Source organism: Cyprinus carpio, chromosome B12 (genome assembly GCF_018340385.1).
Source record: "Cyprinus carpio isolate SPL01 chromosome B12, ASM1834038v1, whole genome shotgun sequence".
NCBI lineage: Eukaryota > Metazoa > Chordata > Actinopteri > Cypriniformes > Cyprinidae > Cyprinus > Cyprinus carpio.
This window is the reverse complement of record NC_056608.1, coordinates 6,842,736-6,870,030: the sequence shown is the minus strand read 5'-3', so window position 1 is coordinate 6,870,030 and position 27,295 is coordinate 6,842,736. Positions and strand designations below refer to the sequence as shown.

The following is a 27,295-nucleotide window of genomic DNA, read 5'->3' as shown; positions in this document are numbered from 1 at the left end:
TCAGTTCTGACTGGTAATTATACTAATCATGACTACATTTTTAAATACTAGTACCTATTCATAAACTACTATTACTTATTCAATAGCTACTATACAATTATTAGATACTAGTACTTATTCCAAATATTATTAAAATAATTCTTACTAGTAAGATTGTTTTTAAATTGAACTCTACAGTGGCCATTCTGACCAGTAGTAACATAAGATGAGTAAAAAATCAGTTGTGACTTTTATGATAAGAATTGTTAAAAGGATACTATTGTTGTGGTTGTATTACTAACATGTCAATGTATAGACCCTGAATATAAGGTGACCGCATTTTTTCATATGTATTTTCAAGAAAAAAACATTGTCTTTTATTCGGGTCAATATGGTAATATAATGAGTAACTAGTGTATTAAATATGTAGGCTACTTCTATGCAGGGGTGGCATTTCTGTATGGCAGAGTATGCTAGCGTATGAGGGTTTAACAAATATTTAACCAATGAAAACCATTCAAAAGAGCTTTTCACTGAACGCCATTGGATCCTTAAACTGTCAGCGAAACCTTGTAACTTTGCCCCGACTCCGTTCAGATTGATATGTCGCGCAGTGGAGACAGTGACGGTCATTTCACCAATTACAACATGTTGCTGTAATGGCTATGTCTTTTGTGTGTTTGAAGAGCAGAGAAAACCATTTGCCATCTAGTTCTATACTTTTGTACGTTTTAAATATCCTGTGCATATAGTGCTTCATTATTTATATCATAAATTTGGGCCAAGTGTATTAAACAACAAGAAAAACTAAGGACCCATATACAATAGCTTCAAGATATGTTATAACCTGTAATTTGATGATTAAAGCATAATGCAGTGAACTTACTGCCTCAGCGCTGATTATGTTCAATAGACACCATGTTCATGCTAAACATAAACAATGTTCATTACACTGATTGCGTTCTACTAGTTAGTTTATATATATATATATATATATATATATATATATATATATATATATATATATATATATATATATATACGTGTGTGTGTGTGTGTGTGTGTGTGTGTGTGTGTGTGTGTTTGTATACTAGTCTGAACTGATTATTTGGCATCTGAATAACAGATCCCCATAGAGGTCAATAACAAACAATGCAGGTAGTCACTGTTGAATTAACTAGTAACTAAATAATACTATCTACTGAATAAAAAATTATCTAAAAAGTAACTAGTAAGAATGAGCACTGCCTTAAGAATAAGCATGGTATCTAGCCTACCCAATGAAATAGATACTAGAAGCAAAAAATAAAGTAGCCTACTAATAGCATAAAATAGCATACAAATAGACACTAGAACGTTTCAAAGATTAAATGTTAAAACGGCATGCCATACTCTGACTGTCCACTTACTGTTACCAATTCAGCATTATTCATGTATACATATTCGTGTTTAAATGTAACGACAGGAAAGCTCTCCAGCGTGACGTTGGCGCTAGAGCGCACATCCTACGGTCGGCATTCTCCCCGAGGAAAACAAAGCGGAAATAGCGCCACTGACGGAAGGAAGTTTGTATGTTCAAGATGGCGCTGGACGGGATCGAGCAAGTAAGTGATACTTTTCTATTAAATCGTAAAATATGAACAGCACAGTTAGCTGTGTTTTATAAGTCAGCAACACATAGTGTATACGAGGAACCTGCTATAATTGCAGTGTTTGGAAATATAAGATAGAATGGCTGACTTTCAGACTCATTTGCACGGATTGAAGCAGAGTTTGCTGTCTCATTGTGTCACACTGACTGGGGCTGACCATAACATAACATATGTTTGATGAATGTTTTGTTATAACATGCGAAATCACTAATTAAAACAATATAAATATTTTATGTCTAATGATAAGAGAAGAAATCTCCGATGATCACATCTCTGAGTCTGATCATAACACAACTGAAATCGCTCCTATCTGATCATAACATCATCATAACAGAAATCTCTACCATACTTTCGAAGCATAACACGAGAAATCTCTCATTACTGATCATAACATGTTAAATGGATCATTTCTAATAAAACGTCATGAATAGTAACATCACTTTACCTGGCACTGGCTATTAATAAACCGAATGTTTATGTTATTAATGTTATTGTTAATGTTTTTTTTTTTTTTTTTTACAGATGGATATTGAGGACAGTAAAGGAGGATCTGGTCTCCGCCAGTATTACCTGTCTAAAATTGAGGAGCTTCAGGTAAGAATAGCAGTGACCCACAATTTAATCTATAGATATTAAGGACTTTGCTTTTATGTTTATTACGGAAATAATTTAATTTAAAAGAATATACGGTGAACTGGATGTAATGTTTTCAGACACTTAATTGCATGTTATTTACAATTAATTGAGAATGTTTTATAATTTAGTATATGTTTTAAATGTGGGTCGTTGAGCTTGTTTTTTTTTTTTTTTTTTTTTGGCTTAAGTACATCTATGTAATTTTATAATTTTGTTGTTTTAAAATATGGTTAAAGTGTGCTGCTGAAAGGACTGAAAAGCATTTCTGATAAACTAAAATATAATTCTATTAAAACTTGTATGTCATATATTTAATTAAATATTATTGTAATTGCATGTTTGGTAATGATGGAAATGTAAAATATTACCTTTCAGTGATATATCAAATAAAATGATAATCAACAGCTTTATTATTTTAGTCAACACCTCAAAAAATGTAAGTTCTTTAAAGCACAACTGTAAATTAAAACATACTTTAAAATCTCTTTAAGCACACTTAAGTTGCCTTTTATTTCATTCGTATTTTCTGCGACTAAAAAATATGCTTTTAAGATTTGAAGTACATTACAAATGAACATTCAATGCAATTAAGCACTCTTCTTTTTCACGTGGGTATGTTATGTCTAAATGTTTCTTTCTCTTTACTTAGTTGACAGTGAATGATAAAAGCCAAAATCTCAGACGTCTGCAGGCTCAAAGGAACGAGTTAAATGCCAAGGGTAAGGCCTTTTTGACCAACTTTCTCATGAATGTCACTTTGTGGTGTTCAGTTGCATATGCCAAATAGAATATTTTAAGAATGTCACCAGTATGACATGACAGGATGTGCTTTGTGTGGTTTCTTTCAGTGCGCCTCCTGCGCGAGGAGCTTCAGTTGCTGCAGGAGCAGGGCTCTTATGTAGGAGAGGTGGTGAGAGCCATGGACAAGAAGAAAGTGCTAGTCAAGGTTTGACAGCCATTATCTACTGCTTAATTACATGAGCATGATTTGTGTTGACGTTGCAGTGCAGTTTTGTTAATCGTTCGTATTTATGCTATGTTTTTAGGTGCATCCTGAAGGAAAGTTTGTGGTGGATGTGGATAAGAACATTGATATAAATGATGTAAGTGTTTTGTTTTGGATTTTTACTAAGCTGGTTAAACTGATGATCATGATTATTTTTTAGTATTACGATCAAAAAGTATAATCGCAATTATTAATTACGATTATTCTGATTTGAGACGTTTCTTTTTACGTTTCTTTACAATTATTGCACTTTTACATAAGCACAAATTAAGAGAATGTCAGCTCGTACACAGGATTTATTTTACCTTATCTCTGTAGTCACCACAAATAGCTTGTGTGTGTGTGTATATATATATACATATATACCTGTATGCATTTTATTAGAGCAGAACATCACAATTTTATTTATTTTTATTGTATTAATTATTTTGTTTTTTTGCAGTGCGATAAGAGTGCATGTGTATGGTTGTCAAGTTGAGAAGATAAAGTAAAACAAAATGTATCCATTTGGATGAAAATGCTCTGATTGGGGAATTTAAAATCTTAACATCTGGCAACCCCAGGGATGAAAACCTCTAAGCAAGATAATGGCAAATGGTGGGGGGGATATTAAAATTATAAATATAAATATAGAATAATAAATATTAATTGATCATAAGCTGCCAAAATCTTACTCACAAATTACAATTCATGCATCCCTAGTTTTTACAGTCATACATGATACCTCAGAATTTAAGGAGGGAGTGTAGTTTTTGCCTGGTGGCTCATAAAATAGAAAAAAAAGTCAACTTTTACTGATATTGTAGCTATTTTGTATGAATGTTGATAGTAAACTGAATCCTCATTTCCAACAGGTAACTCCAAATTGCCGTGTAGCACTTCGAAATGACAGTTACACACTTCACAAAATCCTGCCAAACAAAGTTGACCCGCTCGTCTCGTTGATGATGGTTGAAAAAGTGCCAGATTCGACGTATGAGATGATCGGAGGGCTGGACAAACAGATCAAAGAGATCAAGGAAGTGATTGAGCTTCCAGTCAAGCACCCAGAATTGTTTGAGGCTCTAGGAATTGCACAACCCAAGGCAAGTGATGGCATAATTAATTCTTATCAGGCCAATCATGTAAAAGAGTGCTGCCTTTTCAATAGTTGGTCTGTTGGCCTACCAGATGTGCTTCATGTTCTGTGATGTGTTGGTCTGCAGGGTGTGCTGCTGTATGGACCTCCTGGAACAGGAAAGACTCTGTTAGCCAGAGCCGTGGCCCATCACACTGACTGTACCTTCATCAGAGTGTCTGGATCAGAGCTGGTGCAGAAGTTCATAGGAGAAGGTTTTTTTTTTTTTCTATTTTTTTGGAACCCAAAAGGAGATGTTTAGCAGAATGTTTCCACTGCTCTTTTTCTTATTATAAAAGCGTATATTAACCAGCAGCTACAAAAAATTTTAAATTGTGAACATTCTGATCTGTTCTTGTTTGTATTCTAGGAGCTCGTATGGTGCGAGAGCTGTTCGTCATGGCCAGGGAACACGCGCCCTCCATCATCTTCATGGATGAGATCGACTCCATCGGCTCATCTCGGCTGGAGGGAGGATCAGGAGGAGACAGTGAGGTGCAGAGGACTATGCTGGAGCTCCTCAACCAGCTGGATGGGTTCGAGGCCACCAAGAACATCAAGGTGAGAAGCAAACATCTGTAACCTATGTGCTGATGCTAACATGAGAAGTCTCTCATCTCTGCTTTTAAAAGTTGGTAGCTTTTCATTGAATTCTTAAAGTCCATTTGGTTTTCTGCCAAAAAATAAAATCTCTGTAGTTCAACATTTGAAAGAAATTTGCAACGAAGATAAAAAAAAAATATATATATTATTATTATTATTAATAGTTTTTCCCACAGACTTGCAATCTATATGTGGCGGCACTTCACCCCGAGGAAATATATATGTACATAACGTAATTATAAAACAGCAGACAGGCTTATTGAAAATGCAGATTCATTCTCTGCCAGCAGGAGGCGCTTCAGGAGCGGCAGAAATAGCGTTTTCCCCTGAAACAGCTGTAATCAAAATATTATAGGAAAGATGAAATGCAAATGACATCAAAAAGTTTCTGAAGACAATCAGTTCCGGTTTTTATACAATCAGTGTAAAAACACCCATGCTGCGTTTTGACTGAAATGTGCAGTGCTCATGTTTATTTAACGAATCAAAGCATTTTGGAAAATCTATTTGGGACGGTCAGTGTGGGCCGCCACAAATAAATCAATGTTTGGGAAACACTGAAATATTTAATTTACCATTTAAAGTATAAAACTATAATAATAGTAATTATTACTATTACTATTATATTACTATTAAAATATTGTTTAATTTATCATTTAAATTAAAAAAATTAAGCAGCAATTAAAAACAGTTTAATGACAGTTATTATTATTGTTCTGTATTAATGCTCTGAATTTTTGTTTTTAGAATTTAAATAAAAATAAGAATAATGATAATAATAATTATTTTATTTTTTGTATAGTCATACTAAATAGAGAAATCAAAGCATGTTTTCCCTCTTTTTTTTTTGTTTTGTCTTTTGCTGATCACATGCTCTTGTACTATATAAAGTTGTTTGCAGTTAGCACCAACTGGTCAAAGGGTATGATTACCATGTTGCATTGCTCATTCAACTGCCTTTCCATACACCACCACCAGTGGTGCTGTGACCAATCAAAACTACTCAAACTTCTATATATATTTTCTGTGCTTGGCTCCAGCTGTATTTTTATCATTTTCTTTAAGGAGAGTCTGAGTTTTCTGAATGTTCTTTTTCCCCTCAGGTTATTATGGCAACAAACCGGATTGACATTCTGGACTCTGCGCTTCTTCGACCAGGCCGCATTGACAGGAAGATTGAATTTCCCCCTCCCAATGAAGAGGTAGGCTGGAATTGTTATATTTTTACATTTTTAGTATCAACTTGATTCTGAAATACACCAAACTGTATTTGTCTGACTCTCTGTATAAATGCAAGCAGTAACCACGTAGCGTGATGTTGTTCTCCTCAGGCCCGTTTGGACATTCTGAAGATCCACTCCCGGAAGATGAACCTGACGCGTGGTATTAACCTGCGCAAGATTGCCGAGCTGATGCCAGGAGCGTCTGGTGCTGAGGTCAAGGTGAGGTCACAGTCTCAACCTGCGCATATTTCCAGGCGTCTATATACTATATATTCAACAAGCTGACTTTATTTGTGCTTGTCTGACAGGGTGTCTGCACAGAGGCAGGGATGTACGCCCTGAGAGAGAGGAGAGTCCACGTTACCCAAGAAGATTTCGAAATGGCAGTAGCAAAGGTACTAAAATCATTTTCTTATTTGTGACCCTGGACCAGCAAATAGCCAACAATACATCGCATGGGTCAAAATTATCAATTGTTCTTTTATGCCAAAAATCATTAGGGTATTAAGTAAAGATAATGTTTCATGAAGATATTTTGCAAATTTCCTACCGTAAATATATCAAAACGTAATTTTTGATTAGTAATATGCATTGCTAAGAACTTCATTTTTAAAGGCGATTTTCTCAGTATTTTGATTTTTTTTGGACCCTCAGATTCCAGATTTTTTAAATAGTTGTATCTCAACCAAATATTGTCCTATCCTAACAAACCATACGTCAAGTGAAAACTTGTTTATTCAGGTTTCAGAGGATGTATAAATCTCAATTTCAAAAAAATGACCTTTATGACTGGTTTTGAGTCCCGGGTCACATTTGATTGTGCTCATGGTGCAAATGATATTCAAACATACCAGTTCTTATTATGGGAGAATATTTGTTTTCAGTGGATAGCTCTAATTTATAATGTACTAAATGTTTCCAGGTGATGCAGAAAGACAGTGAGAAGAACATGTCCATCAAGAAACTCTGGAAGTAAACATAACTCAGTAATCTGCATTATTTTTTTGTGTCTAAGTTGCTTTGTCACCCAAATGTATTCAAAATAAATTGATTCTCACTTAGAACAATCTGTTTTTCGTTCCACTTTGTAAAAATAAATCAATAAAAATGCACTTACGTTAACAAAGGGTGATTGTCACATAGACAATGTATTTTTTTAAGACAAAGGACAAGAAAACAAAGCACAGAATCACTGAACTGAAAGTAACCTCTACCTGAATTAGAACTTTTTTGGAAGCTTTGTAACTACATTTCATGATTATGAGTATGCATTCGTTATGATTTAGTTGGTTTCTGCTCTCTCTGGGACGTCTTTTTTGGAATGATGCATTTGCATTTATCAGAGAAGAGGAAACTTTACACTTTTCACTTAATTGGTCTGAATTGTTTCATTAGTCCAATGCTAGTTTGATGGTAAAACATTGACTATTTGTTCTAAAATGAGATTTCATTCAAATGAGCTCAAAATTGTGTACGTCATTAACACCGTTATCAAAACACATTTTACTTTTTGCATAGAGTTAACAGAAATGTCCTCCACTTGGTTTTCAGATTTTAAAAAGGGGCAATATTGATTGCACAATAACTAAAGCATTGTGGGAAATGAAGTCTCCTTTAACCATAATACTTAAAACTGAAAGAAATGTTAATAAAAATGAGTTCATACAATCTAAGAGATACATAATTACAATTTTCCATGGGTTTAAACTTTGATATAATGTAAATTAAAAATTAAAGGTATTATATAAGACACCAGATTTAACAATTAGTTCATTTGATTCTAGTTCTGTTGATTCAAATTTGAATTAAAAGTCTGCATTGGACATGAGGTGGAATTGAAAGTCATTGTCAGCTGTGTATGGTGTAAAGCGCGGTGTTTACAAACCCAGCCCCGGATGACGGCTGCCAGTAAGTGTCCAGCTCAAAGTCCTCTGCAGAAGTTCCAGTCACTGTTAGAAAGCACGTACAGTCTTCCACTTCCCTCTGCTTCGGGTCTGATGACATAACAACTGTGAGTATATCATTTCTACAAATACTACAATGTTAAAACATAGTGCATACTTTTACTACATAGTTTTAATTTGACTTATCTAAGTTCTTGAGGGGGGAAATCATTTAGAATAAATAAAAGTTCGGTTGTAAGGAACTCGCTTGAGGTTATGTAAAGCACATGTAGATTTAAAATGTTTGTTAAACAGTATTGATGCCCACTCCAACTCATTCATTTTGTTTTTTAAATTAAAATGTTAATTTTATAAAACATTTCTCCTGTGGAGAGTTTATATTCGCCGACAAGCTAAAATAAAATAGAAGCCTTTTGATCGAAAAAGTTTTTAAGATTATGAGATGTATAAATTCAGTCATGTAGTTATTTAGTTTAAAACACACTTTTTAAAAACATATTTTGACAACCTGAACTACGTGGGCCCTTTATGTTACATAATTACTTTTTACTGTACTCTGTATGTATATGTGTGTATATATATATATATATATATATATATATATTAACAAGGGATGACTTATATGTATGTATATGTATAGGATTGATTTAATTTTTAGTTTTTTTTAATTAAAATATTATTTTTCGGGATGAAAAGCTTTTCTTTTTTTTTTCTTTGTAAACAATTTCTGCCTTTTATAGATTTTTTTTTAAATCTTCATCACACATTTTCTTCGTATTTTATCTTTAAGCCCCATAAAAAAGAAAGAAAAAAAGTATTATGAGATGTATAAATTCAGTCATGTAACATACTTTTTAAAAACATATTTTGACAACCTGAACTACATAGGCCCTTTATGTTACATAATTACTTTTTTACTGTACTCTGTATGTATATATGTATATGTGTATATATATGTATACATATATGTATAATGTATGTATATATATAGTGTGTGTGTGTGTGTGTGTGTGTGTGTGTGTGTGTATATATATATATATATATATATATATATATATATATATATATATATATAACACGAAAAATTAAATCAATCCTATATATATAGGAATGATTTAATTTTTCATTTTTTTTAATTAAAATATTCTTTTTAGGGATGAAAAGCTTTTCTTTTTTAAAATTAAAAAATTTCTGCCTTTTAAAGATTTTTTTTTAAAATCTTCAAACATTTTCTTCGCATTTTGTCTTTAAGCCTCATAAAAAAGAAAGAAAAAAGTTTTAAATAAAAAAAAAAACAACACTATAGAGGATTTCAAATCAGTGTCCATATCAGCTATACATTTTTCAATAGATTTATATATCTTTACACAAAAAGTGAGCATTAAGTCATTAAATCAATTGCATTTTATACAAAGTTAAGGTAACTTGTCTTGATCATTTAAAGATGTACATTAATATAGAATTGTTCTCTGCAGAGATTCCTGGCCACTTCAATGGCTGATCATATATTCTACTACATCCAGTAAGTACTACATTCATAAAATCTTCATAAGATCTTTCTATAACCTAGTAAAAAAAAGTAATATTTTTCAAATAGCTACGTTTACTTCATATTAGTCTATTAACACATTTACTGAAATATCGCTCAAGACTCACTGATATAAAACTTACTGTATAGCCTACTTGTGCACAATGCACATTTATTAAGCCTTACATGTGTTTTAATATCACTATTGATAAGGATTGTATGATCTTTTAATAACATCTGTCTTTAAATAATAAAGCGTACCTGAAGTATACTTGCAATAGTTCCACTTAAGCACAGTCAAATATACGTCAGCACTAGTTCCACACAATTACAGTGCATTAAACATAAAATTGTTTGTTTGAATTTAGCAGACTTTAGGTATATGCCTACCAGTTTAGTATAGCAGAAGTACGATTGCAGGGTGTTTTTATTAAGTACATAAATACGTAAATGTATTTGTAGTATACTTAGCATGAAATAAATGTACAGTATGTTTATTTTTCACTAGGGTATGTAGGTAATACATTGAAGTAAAGGTTGTATGTCTGATGATGTGCAGGACGTGGCTGACGCCGCTGCTGGTTCTGACTGTGAGTCTGTGCGTGCTGAGGTTCTGCTGCAAAATCTGCAGTAAAGTCTCAGACACTGGCTCAGATCTGGACCTGTCAAACAGCGACCATGTCTATGTGATTCCCAACCCCATTCATGTGAGAGTAGAGAGAGACGAACAAGATGAGATGAGCTCTCATGATGATTCTGAGTTCACACCACCACCATATGACCTAGTGTGTCCACCACCGTCATATGAGGTACATCTATCTAGCTATCTAAAAAGCTAAACTGCACATTGCTCGTCTATTGGCTGATTTTTCAGGTTTTGGGTACTTTTCAACAGGTCAGAGTTGCTCAAACCAGCTATGACCTGTTTACGACAGCTTCAGCTATTCTTATCTACAGAATATATCGCTCTGTGTAAGTTGAAATGCTGTATCAGCAGTGTTCTAATACATAATTTTTTGTTTTGTTTTTACAGTCCAGCTTTAAATTAAATATTTCTGATGTTCGAGTGACTCCAGACTCAGAGATAGACACTTCCAACATGCCACCACCACCGTACTGCCCACCTTTGCCCACCTCATCCAGTCATCAATAGAGACTTCTGAATATATATTTTTGTTGGTGTGATAACTAGTATAACTAATACATGTTTTATAACTGGAATTGTGTATTTGAAAGTTAATACCAAATAGGCGGGGCTATTTGGATTTTCCCTTGAACTTGGTACAGTTTTCCAGAGCAATTATTCAGCACTTTCCACATCAGCCAAGATAAGATGCTGCTTTATATTAATGAGCAAATGAACCTGTCATACGGTTACTCAACAGTCTAATAGCTTTACAGTTTCTACGTCAGAGATAAATCTTATCTTAAGAACAAAATGTTTACTGCTTTTGCGAACCATGTGAAGAGGAGTGGCTGAAATGTAACCATATTTCCATGTATCTATGTAAATCCTGAATAACTGAATTACTTGGAGTTAGTAAAATGCCTGAAGTGGACTATCGAAATAAAGTGCAACCAGATAAATTCTAAAATGATTGCTATATATTAAATCTACACCTTGTGGTTAGTGCGTCGACATATAGCGACGGTGACCCAAGTTCGATTCCCATATCGCCGATTCCTATCTCCTCCCGGTAATTTCCTGTCGTCTCTATACTGTCCTATATAAATAAAAAGGCATAATATAACTTTTTTTTAAAATTAGTAAATGTAGCACCATGTTAAAGCAGGTATTATGTAGAATTGAAGAAATTCTTTTAGCTTCATTTTGGATAGATTATTTATTCCAGGACTGAACTTCCAGTGCTTTCACCTAATTAGTTATTGCTTTGATTGTGTTAATCATAACTTGAACTGCATAAAATACCCAAACTATTCTGACACACGCAATGTTGGATGCAACTTCTGTAGATGAATTTGTAGTATTAAATCGCTATATGAAAAAAGTAAGATGAGATGTGAATACATTGTGAATATTTGGAAAGGTGTTTTGAAATATCTTCAGGAAGACAGGGTCAGCTCTATGCACCCTGCTTTCCAACATAAATGTGCTGCTGCTTTTCAATAAAATATTGAAACTTCTGTGTAAATTGTGGATGATTGAGTATGCTGAATAACATTCTGTTACATTAATTGAATATGATCTTCGATCTTTGTGAAGAACTGACCAATATGTCCTTCTGTCTTCTACTGCTGTATAGCAGTCCCACACACAAAAGCTCACAGAAACAAAGGCAATCATGGAATAAAATAAGAAAATGTTTTTTGTCTTTTGCAAAGCATCTAGTTTTTAATAAAACTTTTATTTATATATATATATATATATATAATTCAAACCTAAAAAAAAAAAAAAACCTTTGTAAAAGCTAGATGTGCACAAACACGTGAGGGAAAATACTTTTAAGAACCCTATATATCATTTTGGCTACTTGCCAAATGAGTGAACTACTGCTTTTAGTTGATAATATTTTATTATGCGAGAAGAGAATGTGAAAGTGTGAAACTAGTACAGCCACGTCAGAAATCACTTTCCTGGGCAAAGGTCAATTATACAGTTTTCCATCCTTATAGAAAAATATATGACTGCAGAACGCTCCGATTGATCAGTCACAGAGAAACATTTTAGAATTCTTGTATTGGAATGATAAAATTTAAATCTTACATTTTTAAATAATGCATAAAGACCAATCAATTTCAAATGACGTATATTGTGACACATTTCGCTGTTGTCAATTTCTGAACTGAAATGGATTTTGTGCTAACAAATGTTACAAGAAATAACGCAAACGAATCGAACATGCACGGGAATATGACATGCCAAAACACTCATCAAAACTAAACAATCCCTGCAAAACACTACGTAATCATATCGCATTGATATATCCAACATGATTCTGAATAGCTTTATTGTAACGTAGGGTGCTAAAACATATTCTACAGTTTCTATACAAATATACAGCCCTACTCTCACAGGAATAACAAACGTATGGCACTGTACAGAACTCCTTTAGAACAAATACAGATATACAGATCAGCTTCGTTTCTTTACAAAATAATAAACTAGTTTTGTATTGTCGTGTTTTTTTGTGCAAAAATCTACAGAACAGGCAAGTTCACACAGATTACAGCAGACTCCTAGTCACTTTGAGAAATGCAGACCGAAGAAGACATCTGCTCTCAGAAGACCCAGCTGACAGGAACCCACTGGTGGTCTGTGTTGAGTCTGTCCAGCGCCCTCCTGAGGCTGCGGTACGCTCCGTCCAGGTTGTCATTCACAATGCTCACGTCAAAATAGTGACTGTACGCCCTCTGGATCCTTTCGCTCTCATCCACTGTCCGTTTGAGCTCTGAGTCCTAGAGAGAGATTAAATGAGAGAGACTCAAGGAATATAGTCAACATTCAAGGAACTAATCATTCTGAGGGCATCAAGAAAGAAATTACCGTCATCTGTTTAGTCACAACACCAGCCTCAATGGCAGATCTGTTCATGTCTTTCAGAACCTCAAAGTTTGGGGCTTCGATGAACACCACATATGGAAGAAACTCGGCTGTTCGCAGAACTTTGAGCGCCTTTAGGAGAACAATGAAACATATGAAATGAGGTGATCATTGTAGAACTATATTTGTAAAACTGCCCAATAGACTTCCATTTAAATACAAATAATCTGCATCAGGTATTAATTGTATTTATTTATATGAACAGTCAAATTTTGTAACTAAAGTGCAATAGTTGGGTTCCAGAAGTGGAATGGACATAAGGGACGATTTTTTGAAATTGAGAGTTATATGTCATATGAAAGCTAAATAAATAAGTTTTCCATTGATATATGGTTTGTTAGGATAGGGCAATATTTGGCCGAGATACAACTATGAAAATCTGGAATCTGAGGGTGCCAAAAATCAAAATATGGAGAAAACTGACTTTAAATTTATACAAATTAAGTTCTTAGCAATGCATATTACTAATCAAAAATTAAATTTTGATATATTTACAGTAGGAAATCTGCAAAATATCATCATGGAACATGATTTTAACTTATATTAGAAAAAGCGATATTTTGCCCCATACAATGTATTGCTGGCTATTGCTACAAATATATCAGTGATACTTATAACTGGTTTTGTGGTCCAGGGTCACAAATTGTTTTATATTTCTCCAAAATACCCAAGATGGCTTGAAGAACACAGATTTGTTGTGTTTATTGTCTTCATGTTTGATCAGTTAAAGCGTTTCTCTCTTCTTTTTCCAGTTATAACAATAGTTGGAACCCTTTGCCCATATTAGCGATTTCCTGGAACATTATAAGTTATATAACTTTTATGAGGCATATTTGGAGTTTCTGCACAAGGACGCCTTACACTATGAATGAAACATACATTAATATGTTTACAATGCTCCATAATGCTCACAGCACCCTATTCTGGTTAAAAATAGGGACAAATAATAATCTTTCATCAAAGTGCCCCTATTATGAGTAATGAAAGGTTCATATTTTGGTTTTGGGAGTCCCCAACAACAGGATGACACACGCTCAAGGACTCCCAAAATCGCTCAACGATTCATTTTTCCAAACCCCTCCGATTTTAACGTAATCATGCCTGTAATGCCTGTTAAAGCAGCATTTGTGAGCCCAGTGCTGCTTTGTGTACAGCGTTACCGGGGAAACCGCTATTTTTACCGCTCCAAAAGCAGCACCAAGTGGCAAAGAATTAATTTGCATTTTCATTCAGACCAACACAAGTACAAGGCGGGGCTGCACCTGGGGCGGGGCTGCACGTGTGGCCCCGCCCCATACCTACTTTGATTGGTTCGATCGTCTTTCATAGGCATACATGATAGGAAATGTGTTCGTAGTTGGTGTAGGACGGAGTATGTTGATTAAAAAGCTAAAAATGCTGTGCAGTTTTACAAAGGCTTCATTATAATGCACAGTTGTTTTTTGTTAACTTACGTTTTGTTAACAACGTATATCCTGTGCATAGGGAGTAGGGAGCAGTGAACACTGCGTAGGGACCCTGTCAATCGGAACGCACCTAATAACTTTATACTCGGGTGTACTTTCATATTTAAAACTTTGCAGGATGTTTTAATTGACTTAGAGCTGTGTTACACACTGCATGAAAGATCATTTTCAAAAATCCATAATAGGGGCACTTTAAAAATCTAATTTTACACCCTGTTATGGCAGTTTTCCCCTGTGGTATCAAAAACGGTATCGAATATAAAATTTTTTTTATAGCTATTTAGATTTTAAAAAATCTAGTACTTTGTTGCTTTAAGTCAAAGTTTGTATGTGTTTGAATGTTGTGATTCACCTTTCCCTATGGGAAAATAAAATGGAAGAATATTTTCAGGGACCAGCAATGCAATGCAATGGCCACTACTGCACTCTTTAGAATATCAAAAATTTCAAAATAGCACCTGCGGATTGACATCCAGAATGCAAATCTTGCCGGAGTCCACAACCTCATGAATGGAGTCGATCTTGGTGCCGTACAGGTTTCCATCATATTCCCCGTGTTCAAGAAAACGGCCACATTTGATGTCAGTTTCCATCTCGCTGCGAGACATAAACAGGTACATCTGCCCCTCCTTCTCATCCACCTTGGGTTTACGAGATGTGTCTGTCCAGAGAGACAAAAAGGGCAAATAATCAGATGTATGTTATTTCTTCACTTGGATGGTTCTGAGTTGGTAGGTTGTTTCTGATAGGGTCACATTACTGATAAATTATTTGTTAATAATTATAATAATCATAATAACAGAAAATGTGTCCCCACTTTAATCACATCCAACATGAAGACAATTTTAATATTTAATGCATAAATTATTAAATAAAAAATATAAATATGCACTGACAAGGTGTGGTGGTTCCATAACGGTGTGGGTCCGACACCAAAAGTTTATTTTTCAAGCTGCGGCGGCCCACACCCTGTGCTCCAATCAGAACCAGCGTCTTCCTGCGGAACGGAGGCACCTTGGCCACTTCCTCGTAGATCCTCAGCTCATGTCGGTCGAACTCTGGTATGGTGAAAAGATCTCATCTATTGTTAGTCTGATTTAAACACTATATCGAATTGTATCATTTGTCAGTTCCAGTTCAGCTTGTCAGATAAATATGGCTTTTACTGAGGTTCCATTTACTGTATTTCTCATTTTCTTTGAGTCATCTTACACATTTCAGTTTATGAACCTGAAGTACCTCTCCTGAAATGGAACTGACTACAAAGTCATTATACAAACGACTGCCATTTATTAACATGAAACAGACTCAGAGAACTGACTTCAACAACAACAATCACAACAGAGAGTAAGAGTACGACACATGCGCATCCGTCGCACTGAACAGCAGCCATCTTTACCGGCATTCTTGGTGGTCAAGTACATCATCTTCTTCTTCTTCTTACCCCCAATCCCTGCACACAGAGGCCCTGCGGACATCAGCACACATCCTGGTAGTATAAACACACAGAATGACTCCTGTCTACTACAGGAGACAAACACATCACTGTCCATTTAACCTCAGGCCATGCTTATGAAATCTTTTAGATCCTTCCAATGTAATTACTGTATAACAGCATTTGGAATGATTTGAGGATGAATAAATAATGGCCTTTTCCTATAATTAACAGCAAAGAGTTCTTCTTTATTACGTGAAACATGCTGATATTCCTCCAGGGGGAGCTACTCTGTAATAATTAGGATTAAACAGGAACAGTTTAATGAACCTTTAGACAAAACATAAAAGAAAATCTTTTTTAAAATTCTACATTGCTCAAAAATATGTGTTATTAAGATGATATAAAAGTGTGTGGATAATAAAGTAAACCTAAGTTGCTTCAGTCCAGGAAATGTTATCTTGAAAAATTGTAGTAATAACAATATAAAAGTCATGTATTATAAAAACTATTAAAGATTTTACAGAAAAAAGACATATGTGTACCCCGACCTGAATTCATTATATATTAATATCTTTAGTGCCCTGTGTCCTACCTGTGCTAGAGAGCTCCATATCTCTCTTGACAAATGCTTTTCTCTTCTCCTCTAGCAGCTGACTGGGAATCAGGCCTGCACTGCCTCCTTCCAGATGACATGCCTGCAGGTGAGACCAGAGTCAAGGTAAGACCACCATACAGAGCTTAAGGATCACCAACATATATTCACACACACACACACACACACTCACATGCACACACACTCACACACAGAAACACACACACATGCACACACACACACACACACACACACACACACACACACACACACACACACACACACACACACACACACACACACACACACACACACACACACACATGCACACACCTGCCACCAGTTGGGGTCCTCCTGGTTGAAGATCTGAAGGATGTCTCCACTGCTGAATTTGAGCCCAGCTTCTTTACAGGGGATCAGGTTGTCATGAGAGGGGTCATAGTCAAAGTGACACTTTACAAAGGCCTGCAGATAGACAGACAGTCAGAGAGAGAGATAAAAACAGAGAAACACATGGTTCTTATTATTGAACATGTCCATCAATCAGAGTGTCATACTGACAGCCTGTTGAAAACTTTAGTGGTGTATGTCTAGCATAAAATCTCTAGTGATTCCTTATACTGTTGATTTTATGTTGATTTTAAGTTTATGTTGATTTTAACAAGGAACTTTTTTCCTGTTACATGGAGCTCACAGTAAAACTATCTTCTACTTGATTACCTCTTTCAAACAGGCTTTTAATCTTAAAATCCATAATCAAAATATCAGTTAATATTATTATAAGAATACTATACCATAAAACTAATTATTAATCATTTATAACAACAATTCATAAAAAATGTATACAATTTATAAAAATATGAACTATGAAAAAAATCACATTTTACACAAAAAGGTAAATAAACATCTCCTCATTTGTGCAGTCATTTATATCACAATAAAAAATGAAAAAAAAAATCCCAATGAAATTTTGTCCCAAAGAGGGATGTTTTTCCCCAAAAGTTAGTGGACAAGAGTGTTATTATCAGCTTGAGATGAAATTTGAAATGTATAAGGGAAAAAGAGATCAATATCATTAAATATTTTATTGCCATTCAAACTGTTATCTATTAAATTAATTGTGAAATATTATGTTTATTATTTGACATTATAAATTGAATACTAACCCTAGTGGAAAAGTAGGCTACTTTGTAAAGTGTACTGCCAAAATACACTAACAAACATTTATATTAAATAAAATATAGGCTTACATTAAATGTGATTTTTCAAATAACACACTACAGTTAAAATTATAATCAAATATTTACATTTGCTTTAGAATGCTAGTCAACACATTAAAATAAGTGCACTTCTGTAAAGCACAACAAAATATCTCTAAAACATAATGATTTCAAATGTACTTCGAGGTAAAACTTTTCATTTGAAATAATTTACAATTAATAATAAAAAGAGTTTATTATTGGAGGAAGTTAAAATTAAAATTAGGGGTTGTTATAAATAATAAGTAGTAATAGTGTTGTAATTTTTTTTAATAAATTTTTTGAAAAAATACACTATATATACTTTTTCGATTTGAAGATTTGACGTACATACTGTACAAGTAAACATTCAATATAATTAGGCACACATCTTTGTCATGTAGATGTAGGAGGAGAAGACTTTCAGCAAACATTTCATAAAGAAACTCACACGGGTTTAAAATAACAGGCAGGCGAGTAAATCATGATCGGATTTTTATTTTTGGTGGAACTATCCCTTTGAGAGACATTTCAGTGCCTAAAATCCTGTTGTCATGGCAACTGTAGTCACCTGCAGTACAGTGGAATGTTGCTATTACTGTAGGTGCCGGAACGTCAACACACAGAAAATATGCCTGGATTACATCATTCAGACAGTCAACAACAAGCATCCTCCACACACAACACAACACATGCCAACAATACCATCTGCCGGCACAAACACCTACAGCAGCTCTCAAAAACATGAATATTCACATCATAGAAGCGTGCATTACATTAGTAACACGACACTGTGATGTCCAGTCCCATATTGGCAGCAGACACAGGAAGCTGTTCATTTATTTTGGGATCAAATAAAGACAGGCACAGATGGAACACTCGGAATATGGCACCATATGGGCAGAGAAACAGAACTTCACTCATTTGATTCTCATTTAATAAGATGGAGATCTCAGAAAAGCAGAAAGAGGGGAAGATCCGCAGTATAACACAGCTGAAAATGTGAAAGGGCAGACTTGAAGACTGTCGGTGTCTCATCTCAATAGGTGGGGTGGCACAGCGTCAAAAACAGGAAGGGCTTTGGCATAATGCACCAAATCTCCCAGCATGCTTTGGCAGAGAGAAAGGTACCCGAACCCGGCAGATGTTGATATAGAGGCATTTTGAACCAAGGTTATTGCAGTAAATGTTAGTTAGATGTGTGTTCACATTATGCATGCATACATTGTTTTTGCATCGTTTTTCTGAAACATTCTAGTTGGACATCCGTCTAACATTTTTTAAGCATTACTACCTACAAGTTTCAGATGAATTAGAGAACATTCAAATGTAACAGTTCCATATTTGCAAATAACAAAATGGAATGATCCCTTACTGTTGTCTTTAACGTTCACATTACCAAGAAAAAACACTTTTTAAACATTTAAAAACTGGACATTTTAAGCATTCAGACATTTCTATTTAGGTGATTAAGTGGTTTTTATTTTGTTGTTTTATTGTTTTTTTTTTGTATTTTTAAGGACAATTTTGGATTTTAGCTAGGGTAAACATCTGTATACTAAATGCACATGGGCTGTTTATGGGCTGTATTTTCTCATCTTCTACCATTATATTTAGTGTTTCAACATAATAGCCTGATATACAAGCTTGTGATTTCTTATTTATTCCAAATCATAAGGTACATCAGCAAGTGAGCTGACTCATATTATAATGCTGTTGTTTGACAGCCAAAGATAGAAAAGTGGTAAAGTAACTGTTGTTTACACCTGGAAGTACAGTACCATGTCTCAAATGTGATTTCTGTGACCACTTGTAGTGTGATTTCATTGAAGGTCTACGAACATTTATAATTACCAGTCACAATTTTTTGTTGGGTATTTCCTACTGAACAAAAATAGATCTGAATGTTGCTCACCTGTCGTGGTGTATGTGGTTCTTGGTAACTGGGGAGGATTTTGAGGACCACGCTGCCGCTGGACTCTTTCAGCATGTTCTGAAGAACCTTCGGGTCACTCCCCACCTCTTTTCCGTTCACCTCTTTGATGATGTCACCCACATGCAGCAGGCCCTGCTGATCTATCATGCCCCCGTGCAGGATCCGAGCAATCACCAGCTCTCCACCCTCCACCCGGAACGTCACGCCCTGGCAGAGTGAACAGAATGTGATTCAAACAACATGACAGTTTTTTTTTCTTTGAGTGCTTTATTTATTTAAAAAAAATTAATAAAATTAATAAAAAAAAACTTTATTAGAATAATTCATATTTATCAATCACTAGGGTAGAAATGATACTATAAAAATATAAAAATTAAACCTATATATGAAAGCAAAATAACTTTTGTTGTTGTTGTTTTGTTTTGTTTTTTTGCATTTAAAACACTATAATTTGTGTTACTTTACCCTGGCATCAAATTACAAACAACTAGTCAACTGCTGCGAGGGTGTTTTTAACAGAGCTGCTGAGGGAGTGACCGCAAAATTGACATCTCTTTTCTGAATGCCGTAATCAATCTTTTTCCTCTTTTGGAAAGTCCAGGAAAAGCAATAGTGTGTGTGTGTGTGTGTGTGTGTGTGTGTGTGTGTGTGTGTGTGTGTGTGTGTGTGTGTGTGTGTGTGTGTGTGTGTGTGTGTGTGTGTGTGTGTGTGTGTGTGTGTGTGTTTGTTTTCCACCATTGGAGCAAATCGGAAAACAAATATCTATTGTATTGTATTGTATTGTATTGTATATTACAATTTCCAGAAACATTTATATAATTTATAATCACACTTTAGTCTGGGGACCAGTTCTGACATTAACTAACTATTAACTATGGCTTTTCCCTCAATAAACTCCTAATTATTCTCCTGGCTATTAATAGTTAGTAAGGTAGTTGTTAAGTTTAGGTATGAAGTAGGAATAAAGGATCTAAAGTATGGTCATGCAGAATAAGGCACTAATATGTGCTTTACTAATACTACTAAATTAATAAACTAATAAACAAACAATATAGTATAAATAGCAATATGCATGTTAATAAGCGACTAGTTAATAGTAAGAACTGGGGTCTCATTTATAAAACTCTTCATAGATTTCATCCTAAAAGTGTACGTACTGTATGCACAAAAGCTAGATTTTGCTTACGCACAAAAGTTTTCAAATTTATAAAACCATGCATACGGCAGAACTTGAGCAAAAATCACTATAAATCTTAGTCAGGGGAAGATGTGCTTACGTGCATCTCCACCCCGACTCCTCCCCAAAATCACCATATATGGAACTTACAACGCCTAGTTTTACTATGCATAACATTAACTGCATATAATTTCCATGCATATTCCCATCCACGTGACACCATATTTAACACCGTTATAGGTACAAGACATCAAGGAAATATGAGATACGGAGTATAAATGCCATTTGTGCAATACACAATTTTTTTTAATAATAATATTAATTTTCTATATTCTTGTAGAATAATATTCTATGCATAAATATATCAAAATCCATAAAAACAAAATCTCATTCTTTTCCACTGGCCAAATAGTATTTCGATTGTTTTAAACAATTCAATTCAAATCAAATTTAATTTATTCAGTTTTGCTGATAAGGTGAACATCTTTTAGCTATTTTTAGCGTATATTTATTGCAGTGGTTATACAGTAAGATATTATCACTGGACCTATTCAAACCAGACGGTATAGACCATTTCACCAAATCCAGCAGTTTCCACCACAATATCGAAGTGCGCATTACTGATCATTGTTCTCACTAAAATATTTTCTCATAACATGGGATATGCAGTTTAGTTTGAAGATGAACTATTGTGCACCTATAGCACTCCTCGCTGTCATTAAAACAGCATACCACAGGAAAAGTGATCAAGCGCATCCACTAAACATGCCTAAATTCGTATAAATTTTTAAATTGTGTTTGATGAATTTGTGTAATTTCTGTGATTATCTCCATTAATGAGAGTGGACTATTTAATGTAAATGTGTATATCGAAATGAAAACAGATTTTAAAATAGTTGTTTTCTTCATTACTTTTCTCACTCCAGGAAAAAATTGGGTCTAGAATGTCCGTACTTTGTGTAAATATTTACGCAAAGATAATTTTTTATAAATCCCGATATGCATGTGGAAAATTGCATACGCATTTTCTATGCCCATTTTTTGCGTACACAACGTTTATAAATGAGACCCCTGGTCCCTAAACTAAAGTGTTATCTTATATAAAAATTAACATAAAAATTCTATACATAAAACATAATTTATAATTATTATATTTACAATTATTGCTTTTGTCACTGTTATTTTAGTATTATTTCTATACTAATATAGTTTTTATTAATATTTAGAATTTGTATTTTATTTGTATACTTTATTCCTTATGATTATAATTATAATCCCATTATAATTTTAGTTAATTTTTTTTATTTCAGTTTTAGTTTATTTATTTCCGGTTATTCATTTTTGAACTTAAACTTAGTTGCCAAGGCAGCATTTTAAATTTTTTCTTTTAGTTTTTCATCTAATATTCATATTTTGTTTCAGCTTTATTTCAATTAACAAAACATTGTTTTTAACAGTTTTAGTGAACAATAATTACCCTGGCCCATGTACCTGGCCATGTTTCAATGTGAAAATGTACAATGTACAATTTCCGTTTTATAAAGGGTAAATCATGCCTCATGTTTCAGTTCAATTTAACACACATGGCATGCAGGTATAAAAGCAGCATAAATAGGTTTTATGGGATGCAGTTGTTTTGCTGCGGTTGAGGTATAAGAAGGTGCTCTCCAGACACTTTGCGGATGCCCACCATCCTGACCGCATCTGGAGGCACAGGCTGATTGTTGAGTGCAGGGTCCATAAATGCACAGGGGCTGGGAGGCGGAGTCTCATAGCTTTTGGAAGCTACAGAGTCATGTGTTTCAAGTAAAGACTGTAGAAAATAAAACAGGCATTGAGGGAAACTACTTCAAAAATCTAAACGAAACAATTCAAAATATTTTGTTATCTTTTGTTTCTGCTTGTACCTGAAAGTGCGGCTCTTTGAGGATGCAGACAAGCTCATTTGCTGCCTGACTATGAGGTGTGAGAGTGGTGAGGTCTCTCAGGATGTCCTGCACTAACTCCACATTATTGTCCCTCACCGCCTCCAGCTTCGGCTCTTCATAGTGCTCACGAGACTGCACGCACAAAACACACATGACATATGATTTTGGCTTTACGCATTCGCCACTCAGAAGTGACGCACGCGGAAATGCAGCGGAGAGATCAAAACAAAAGAGGATTTGTAAAGAAGAATTTTGGAAGATTTCGATATAACCCAAGAGGAGAGTTCACTATTGCAGTTATGAAATGTTATATTTTTTTTGTTTGATCCTGTAAACAAACGCTGGTTTTCACGAGACTCATCAGCATATGCACAACGGCGACCTCATACATTATCCGCTCGGAACTGCTTCTGTGTACAACTGTTGGCTCAAGCTAGATTAAAATGATTATTATGTTTTGAATATGGATATTTTTCTTACAAAAATGCATTGATTCGCTACAGGAGGCCTTTGTTCACCCCACGGAGCCATGTGAGACACTTTTTTTTATGGATGGGCGCTTTTTGTTTCAGTTGTTTTTTGTTGAATTTGTTTTGGACCTGCTGACTGCAATGATAGAGCTTGGAATAGTCAGGAAAATGTTTTATATAACTCCAACTGGATTCGTCTGAAAGAAGGAAGTCATATACACCTAGGATGCCTCGGGGTGAGTAAATCATAATTTTCATTTTTGGGTGAACTAACCCTTAAACTACTTTAAATGATAAAATAACTTAGCCCACACAACATTATCAACATCTATATCAACAATACATCATTTCATATTTATGTGGAATGCAAAAAATCAATCTGACAAGCTTCACAATTGACCTTGGGGAAAAATCAACCACCACCACAAATCCAAGCAACTTTTCTTGGCTATTAATATTTTAAAAATCTAGAAAACACACCAAATCCCAGCCTGTGGCCAAACAGCACAGTAAATGCTGTGAGACATGCCTGTAGTTTTCTGCAGCATTAATATTTAATTTTTTTTTTTTTTTATCCATCATCAACTAAAACTATTTTACTCGAATCAAGGATGGGTCCTTTACACAGACTATGATGACTTGTTATCAACATCATAAGTCAAGCAAGGTTTTTTTTTTTTTTTTTTTTTTAATGCACATTTCTATCACTATACTTTGTGTTTTATTACCTTGCCATTAATTTACAAAAAGAAAACTAGGCCTATCTAATGCTGCTGTGTGAGTGTTTATAATACAACAGCTGAGGTATTGAGAGCAAATATGATATTTTTCTCTCTTTTACCACAGTAATCAATCTCTTGAATCTCTTTTTCATTCACTGCTGTATAAGTTTACTCAACTATGACAACTTCTGAGAAGCCCGGAAATTTAAAAAGAGTCCATAGGTTTCAATTTTGATAAATGGATCAAATATAACTTTCACAAAGAGGGTCCTGTTGACAGACTAATAATTAAAGAAGTCTCATGTGAACATATGGACATCAAGTTAAGAAAGCAGATAACTCACCACTGGACTCTCCATGATTCCTTTGAGGAAGATGAGGTCCAGGTCATTGGCTGTGGTGGAGCTGGTGCTGTCACTCAAGGTGTCTAGAAGACTTTGCATCGCTAAGGACAAAAAGACAAAAGGGTTCACATGTTACAAAGCAGACATTACTCCATCCTTTCATAGAGGAACAGGCCACTCAAATGACCATACATTAGAAATTAGTCCATCTCTATAGACCATATGAGTGATGAAAACAGTTTGATTTCTCAACTGATTTCATTGGTTTATTAGATAGTCTATGCTGACTGACCTCCATTGGTGTCTAAGGTTCAGCCTATAGTTTAAAGTGTGCACTCAATTGACTTTTGGAGACAAGAAATTGCGACAACCGAAAAATGCATAAATAAAACATGATGTTGAGATAATCATTTTTATCATTTCAGAAGCACTCCACCATACGCTGTTCAAATGACAGAAATGTTAATGGGAAATAAATGTATTGTTTTCAACTTTTGCCCACTGATCAAAGACAAAGTTTTTTCTCTTCAATGCAAAACAAGCAAATTATCTTTTAAAAGAAGCCTCATTAAAGCCCTTCTAAAATCAAGTTCCAGAGCAGATCAGAGTGACAGAAGATGATTTATAGTCTTCCATAAATCATTTTGCTAAAATAATGTTTTTGGATTGCTTGAATAGTCCTCACTATTTATCCGTTGAAGTCCTTGTTTGCACATATTTAAGATTGCTAGAAAAAATAAATATTTATTTTTTTTACTTGAGAAGCACTCCAATATACATGAGAAAAGATCAGAGCAGTGGAGAAGCATCAAAACTGAATTTCCTCAAACAGAGTTTCATGAAAGGAAGTTTCTAGAAAGATTCATGAGTCCCCCATGACTATGTAATTTTCTTAAATTCCCCCTGCAGCAATCTGCATCACTCGCACAGAACACGTTCATGTTTCCCTTGTATTCTCAACTCTATTTTCCTTTGTTCAGTTTTCAGACATGTTGCATAGTCTACTTCCAACCAAACAGTGAAACATAAAATTATGTGTGGCAGAGCAATTAATGTTTTGTGGGATTGCTGGAATGAGGAATCCAGAGATGTACACGTCGTTTTTTAAAAGAAGAAATTAAGGTGAAACTTTGGATAAAAAATTGGAGCCTAATTCAGTTACTTGGGAAAAAAAATGTAAATAAAAGCATAAGTAGGCTAATTTAATTGTTTTTTGTAAGGAATTAAATATATGCATTTTTTATTTTAATTATACATTTTTACAATTTATTTTTAATTATTGTTTTTTTAGACATAAAATTAGGTATTATTTGAATGTCAATGCCATCAAATTCAATTAAGATTTAGCTTGGTTTATTTTAAATATTTTAAATATTAGATCAGAACATTGAAAAAAGTATACCTTGAAAGTAATATTGCTTTGGGTAAAAGCACCTGCTAAAGGCATAACTATCAAAAAATAACATTACTTTCAACACAATGAAGAAATGTCAAAGAACTATTTAAAAGGTGTCCCTATTAAAAAAAAAGTAATATATTTTAAATACATTTATTTCATACTCAAATCTATTCACATAGTTACTGACGTAGGCTATTGCTCTGATATTCTTACTGATATAAAAATTATAATTACATTTATTTGGAGTATTTTTTTTATTGCACAATGCACATTTCTTAATATTAAGCCTAAAATGTGTTTTGATGTAACTGTTGATGAGGTATGGTCTTTTAATAATTTAGATCTTTAAATACAAGATATTTAAAGTTTACCTGAAGCACACTTGCAATAATTCCACTTTAGCACAATCAAATATACTTCAGTATGTCTTTAGTTGGACTTCAGCACTACTTCTGCACAATTAAAGTGTGTTAAGTACAAAACTAGTTGCTCCAATTTAGCAGGCTTTATTAAGTATATTAGTTTTTACAAAAAGTACAATTTCTGGGTATTTTTATTAAGTACATAAATATGTTAATTTTTTTGTAGTATACTTAACAAGAAATATACGTATTTCAAATACATTTTAGTATAGTAATTTTTCACTAGTGGTCTTTTGAGTCTTCATATTGTGTTTAAAGGAAAAGCTCACTGACTATCAGATAAGCTGAAAACTGTGTTTGACAATTAATATGTAATAATTATAACATGCAGTAAATATTAATTTATAGAACAATACTGTAGTTTTATTAAAACTGTTATTCCCAATCCTGGTCATGGGCACATTTTGGATGTTTGGATATGTCTAGGGGAGTTCACCTGATTCAACTCATCAGTAAAGTGCTCACAGACTGAATTGGGAATGTCAAATAGCGGAGACATATAAAACAGTACTGGAGGAGCTCCAGGATCAGAATATTAAAACGCATGCGTAGGTGTCTATTCATTCACATGAATACATTTCAGCATTGGAAAACATAAACAACATCAGTTTTCATTTCATGGAATTAAAGAGATCCATTCATCTTTTATGAGTTTTTGTCTTGAGATCTAAAAGGTAAAATAAATTTTATTTAATTTTAAATACACAATACAGCCAGTATTAATTTGCTTGCAGTGCAATATAAAAACCAATTACATTTTGCAAATAATTGTTTTTTTGTTTTTTGTTTTTTGTATTTTGATTTATTTTTTTATAGTATCACACAGAATAAAAGAGTTTTTATACAATTTATATTTTTTGGGGGCAGGGCTGCTCATAAGGGGACTATCATATTTAGGGCTCACCGTTATATCAGTTCCATTTAATATACAGGTGCTGGTCATATAATTAGAA

General features: G+C 34.1%; 2 protein-coding genes across 9 annotated transcripts in view; one reads left to right on the top strand and one right to left on the bottom strand.

The window, feature by feature from the left end:
• The first annotated feature begins 1,452 nt into the window (after window positions 1-1,452).
• On the top strand, window positions 1,453-11,405 carry LOC109053470 (26S proteasome regulatory subunit 8). Of its 2 annotated transcripts, none has more exons than XM_042735125.1 (15): window positions 1,453-1,583; window positions 2,154-2,225; window positions 2,917-2,986; window positions 3,116-3,213; window positions 3,314-3,370; window positions 4,128-4,358; window positions 4,479-4,605; window positions 4,761-4,951; window positions 6,097-6,195; window positions 6,325-6,435; window positions 6,525-6,611; window positions 7,139-8,227; window positions 9,596-9,642; window positions 10,208-10,457; window positions 10,682-11,405. In XM_042735125.1, the coding sequence occupies exons 1-12, from the start codon at window positions 1,551-1,553 to the stop codon at window positions 7,190-7,192; spliced, it is 1,230 nt and encodes a 409-aa protein (XP_042591059.1). In that variant the 5' UTR covers window positions 1,453-1,550; the 3' UTR covers window positions 7,193-8,227; window positions 9,596-9,642; window positions 10,208-10,457; window positions 10,682-11,405. The 2 variants fall into 2 exon arrangements, with proteins under 2 accessions (XP_042591059.1, XP_042591060.1); XM_042735126.1 differs by having other exon boundaries at window positions 9,565-9,642.
• A 758-nt stretch (window positions 11,406-12,163) lies between these two features.
• The window catches only part of LOC109053471 (MAGUK p55 subfamily member 2-like), a 56,301-nt gene continuing 41,169 nt past the window's right edge, over window positions 12,164-27,295 (bottom strand). For 4 of the 7 annotated variants that reach the window (XM_042735120.1, XM_042735122.1, XM_042735121.1 and 1 more), the window contains 11 exons: window positions 24,522-24,622; window positions 22,965-23,117; window positions 22,716-22,870; window positions 19,860-20,088; window positions 17,040-17,171; window positions 16,707-16,809; window positions 16,076-16,144; window positions 15,573-15,734; window positions 15,135-15,337; window positions 13,154-13,282; window positions 12,164-13,065 (listed from right to left, as the gene is read on the bottom strand). In XM_042735120.1, the coding sequence (XP_042591054.1) occupies window positions 12,889-13,065; window positions 13,154-13,282; window positions 15,135-15,337; window positions 15,573-15,734; window positions 16,076-16,144; window positions 16,707-16,809; window positions 17,040-17,171; window positions 19,860-20,088; window positions 22,716-22,870; window positions 22,965-23,117; window positions 24,522-24,622 (1,613 nt within the window). In that variant the 3' untranslated portion in view covers window positions 12,164-12,888. The remainder of the gene's footprint in view (window positions 13,066-13,153; window positions 13,283-15,134; window positions 15,338-15,572; window positions 15,735-16,075; window positions 16,145-16,706; window positions 16,810-17,039; window positions 17,172-19,859; window positions 20,089-22,715; window positions 22,871-22,964; window positions 23,118-24,521; window positions 24,623-27,295) is intronic. The other 3 variants (XM_042735124.1, XM_042735123.1, XM_042735119.1) reach the window with 2 other exon arrangements.

Bases quoted from the DNA above. Each gene is read 5' to 3' on its own strand.
- LOC109053470 (XM_042735125.1), top strand. From the start codon at position 1,551: ATGTTCAAGATGGCGCTGGACGGGATCGAGCAA. The intron at 4,359-4,478 runs GCAAGTGATGGC...GTTGGTCTGCAG, and splicing joins TAGGAATTGCACAACCCAAG to GGTGTGCTGCTGTATGGACC. The intron at 4,952-6,096 runs GTGAGAAGCAAA...TTTTCCCCTCAG, and splicing joins AGGCCACCAAGAACATCAAG to GTTATTATGGCAACAAACCG.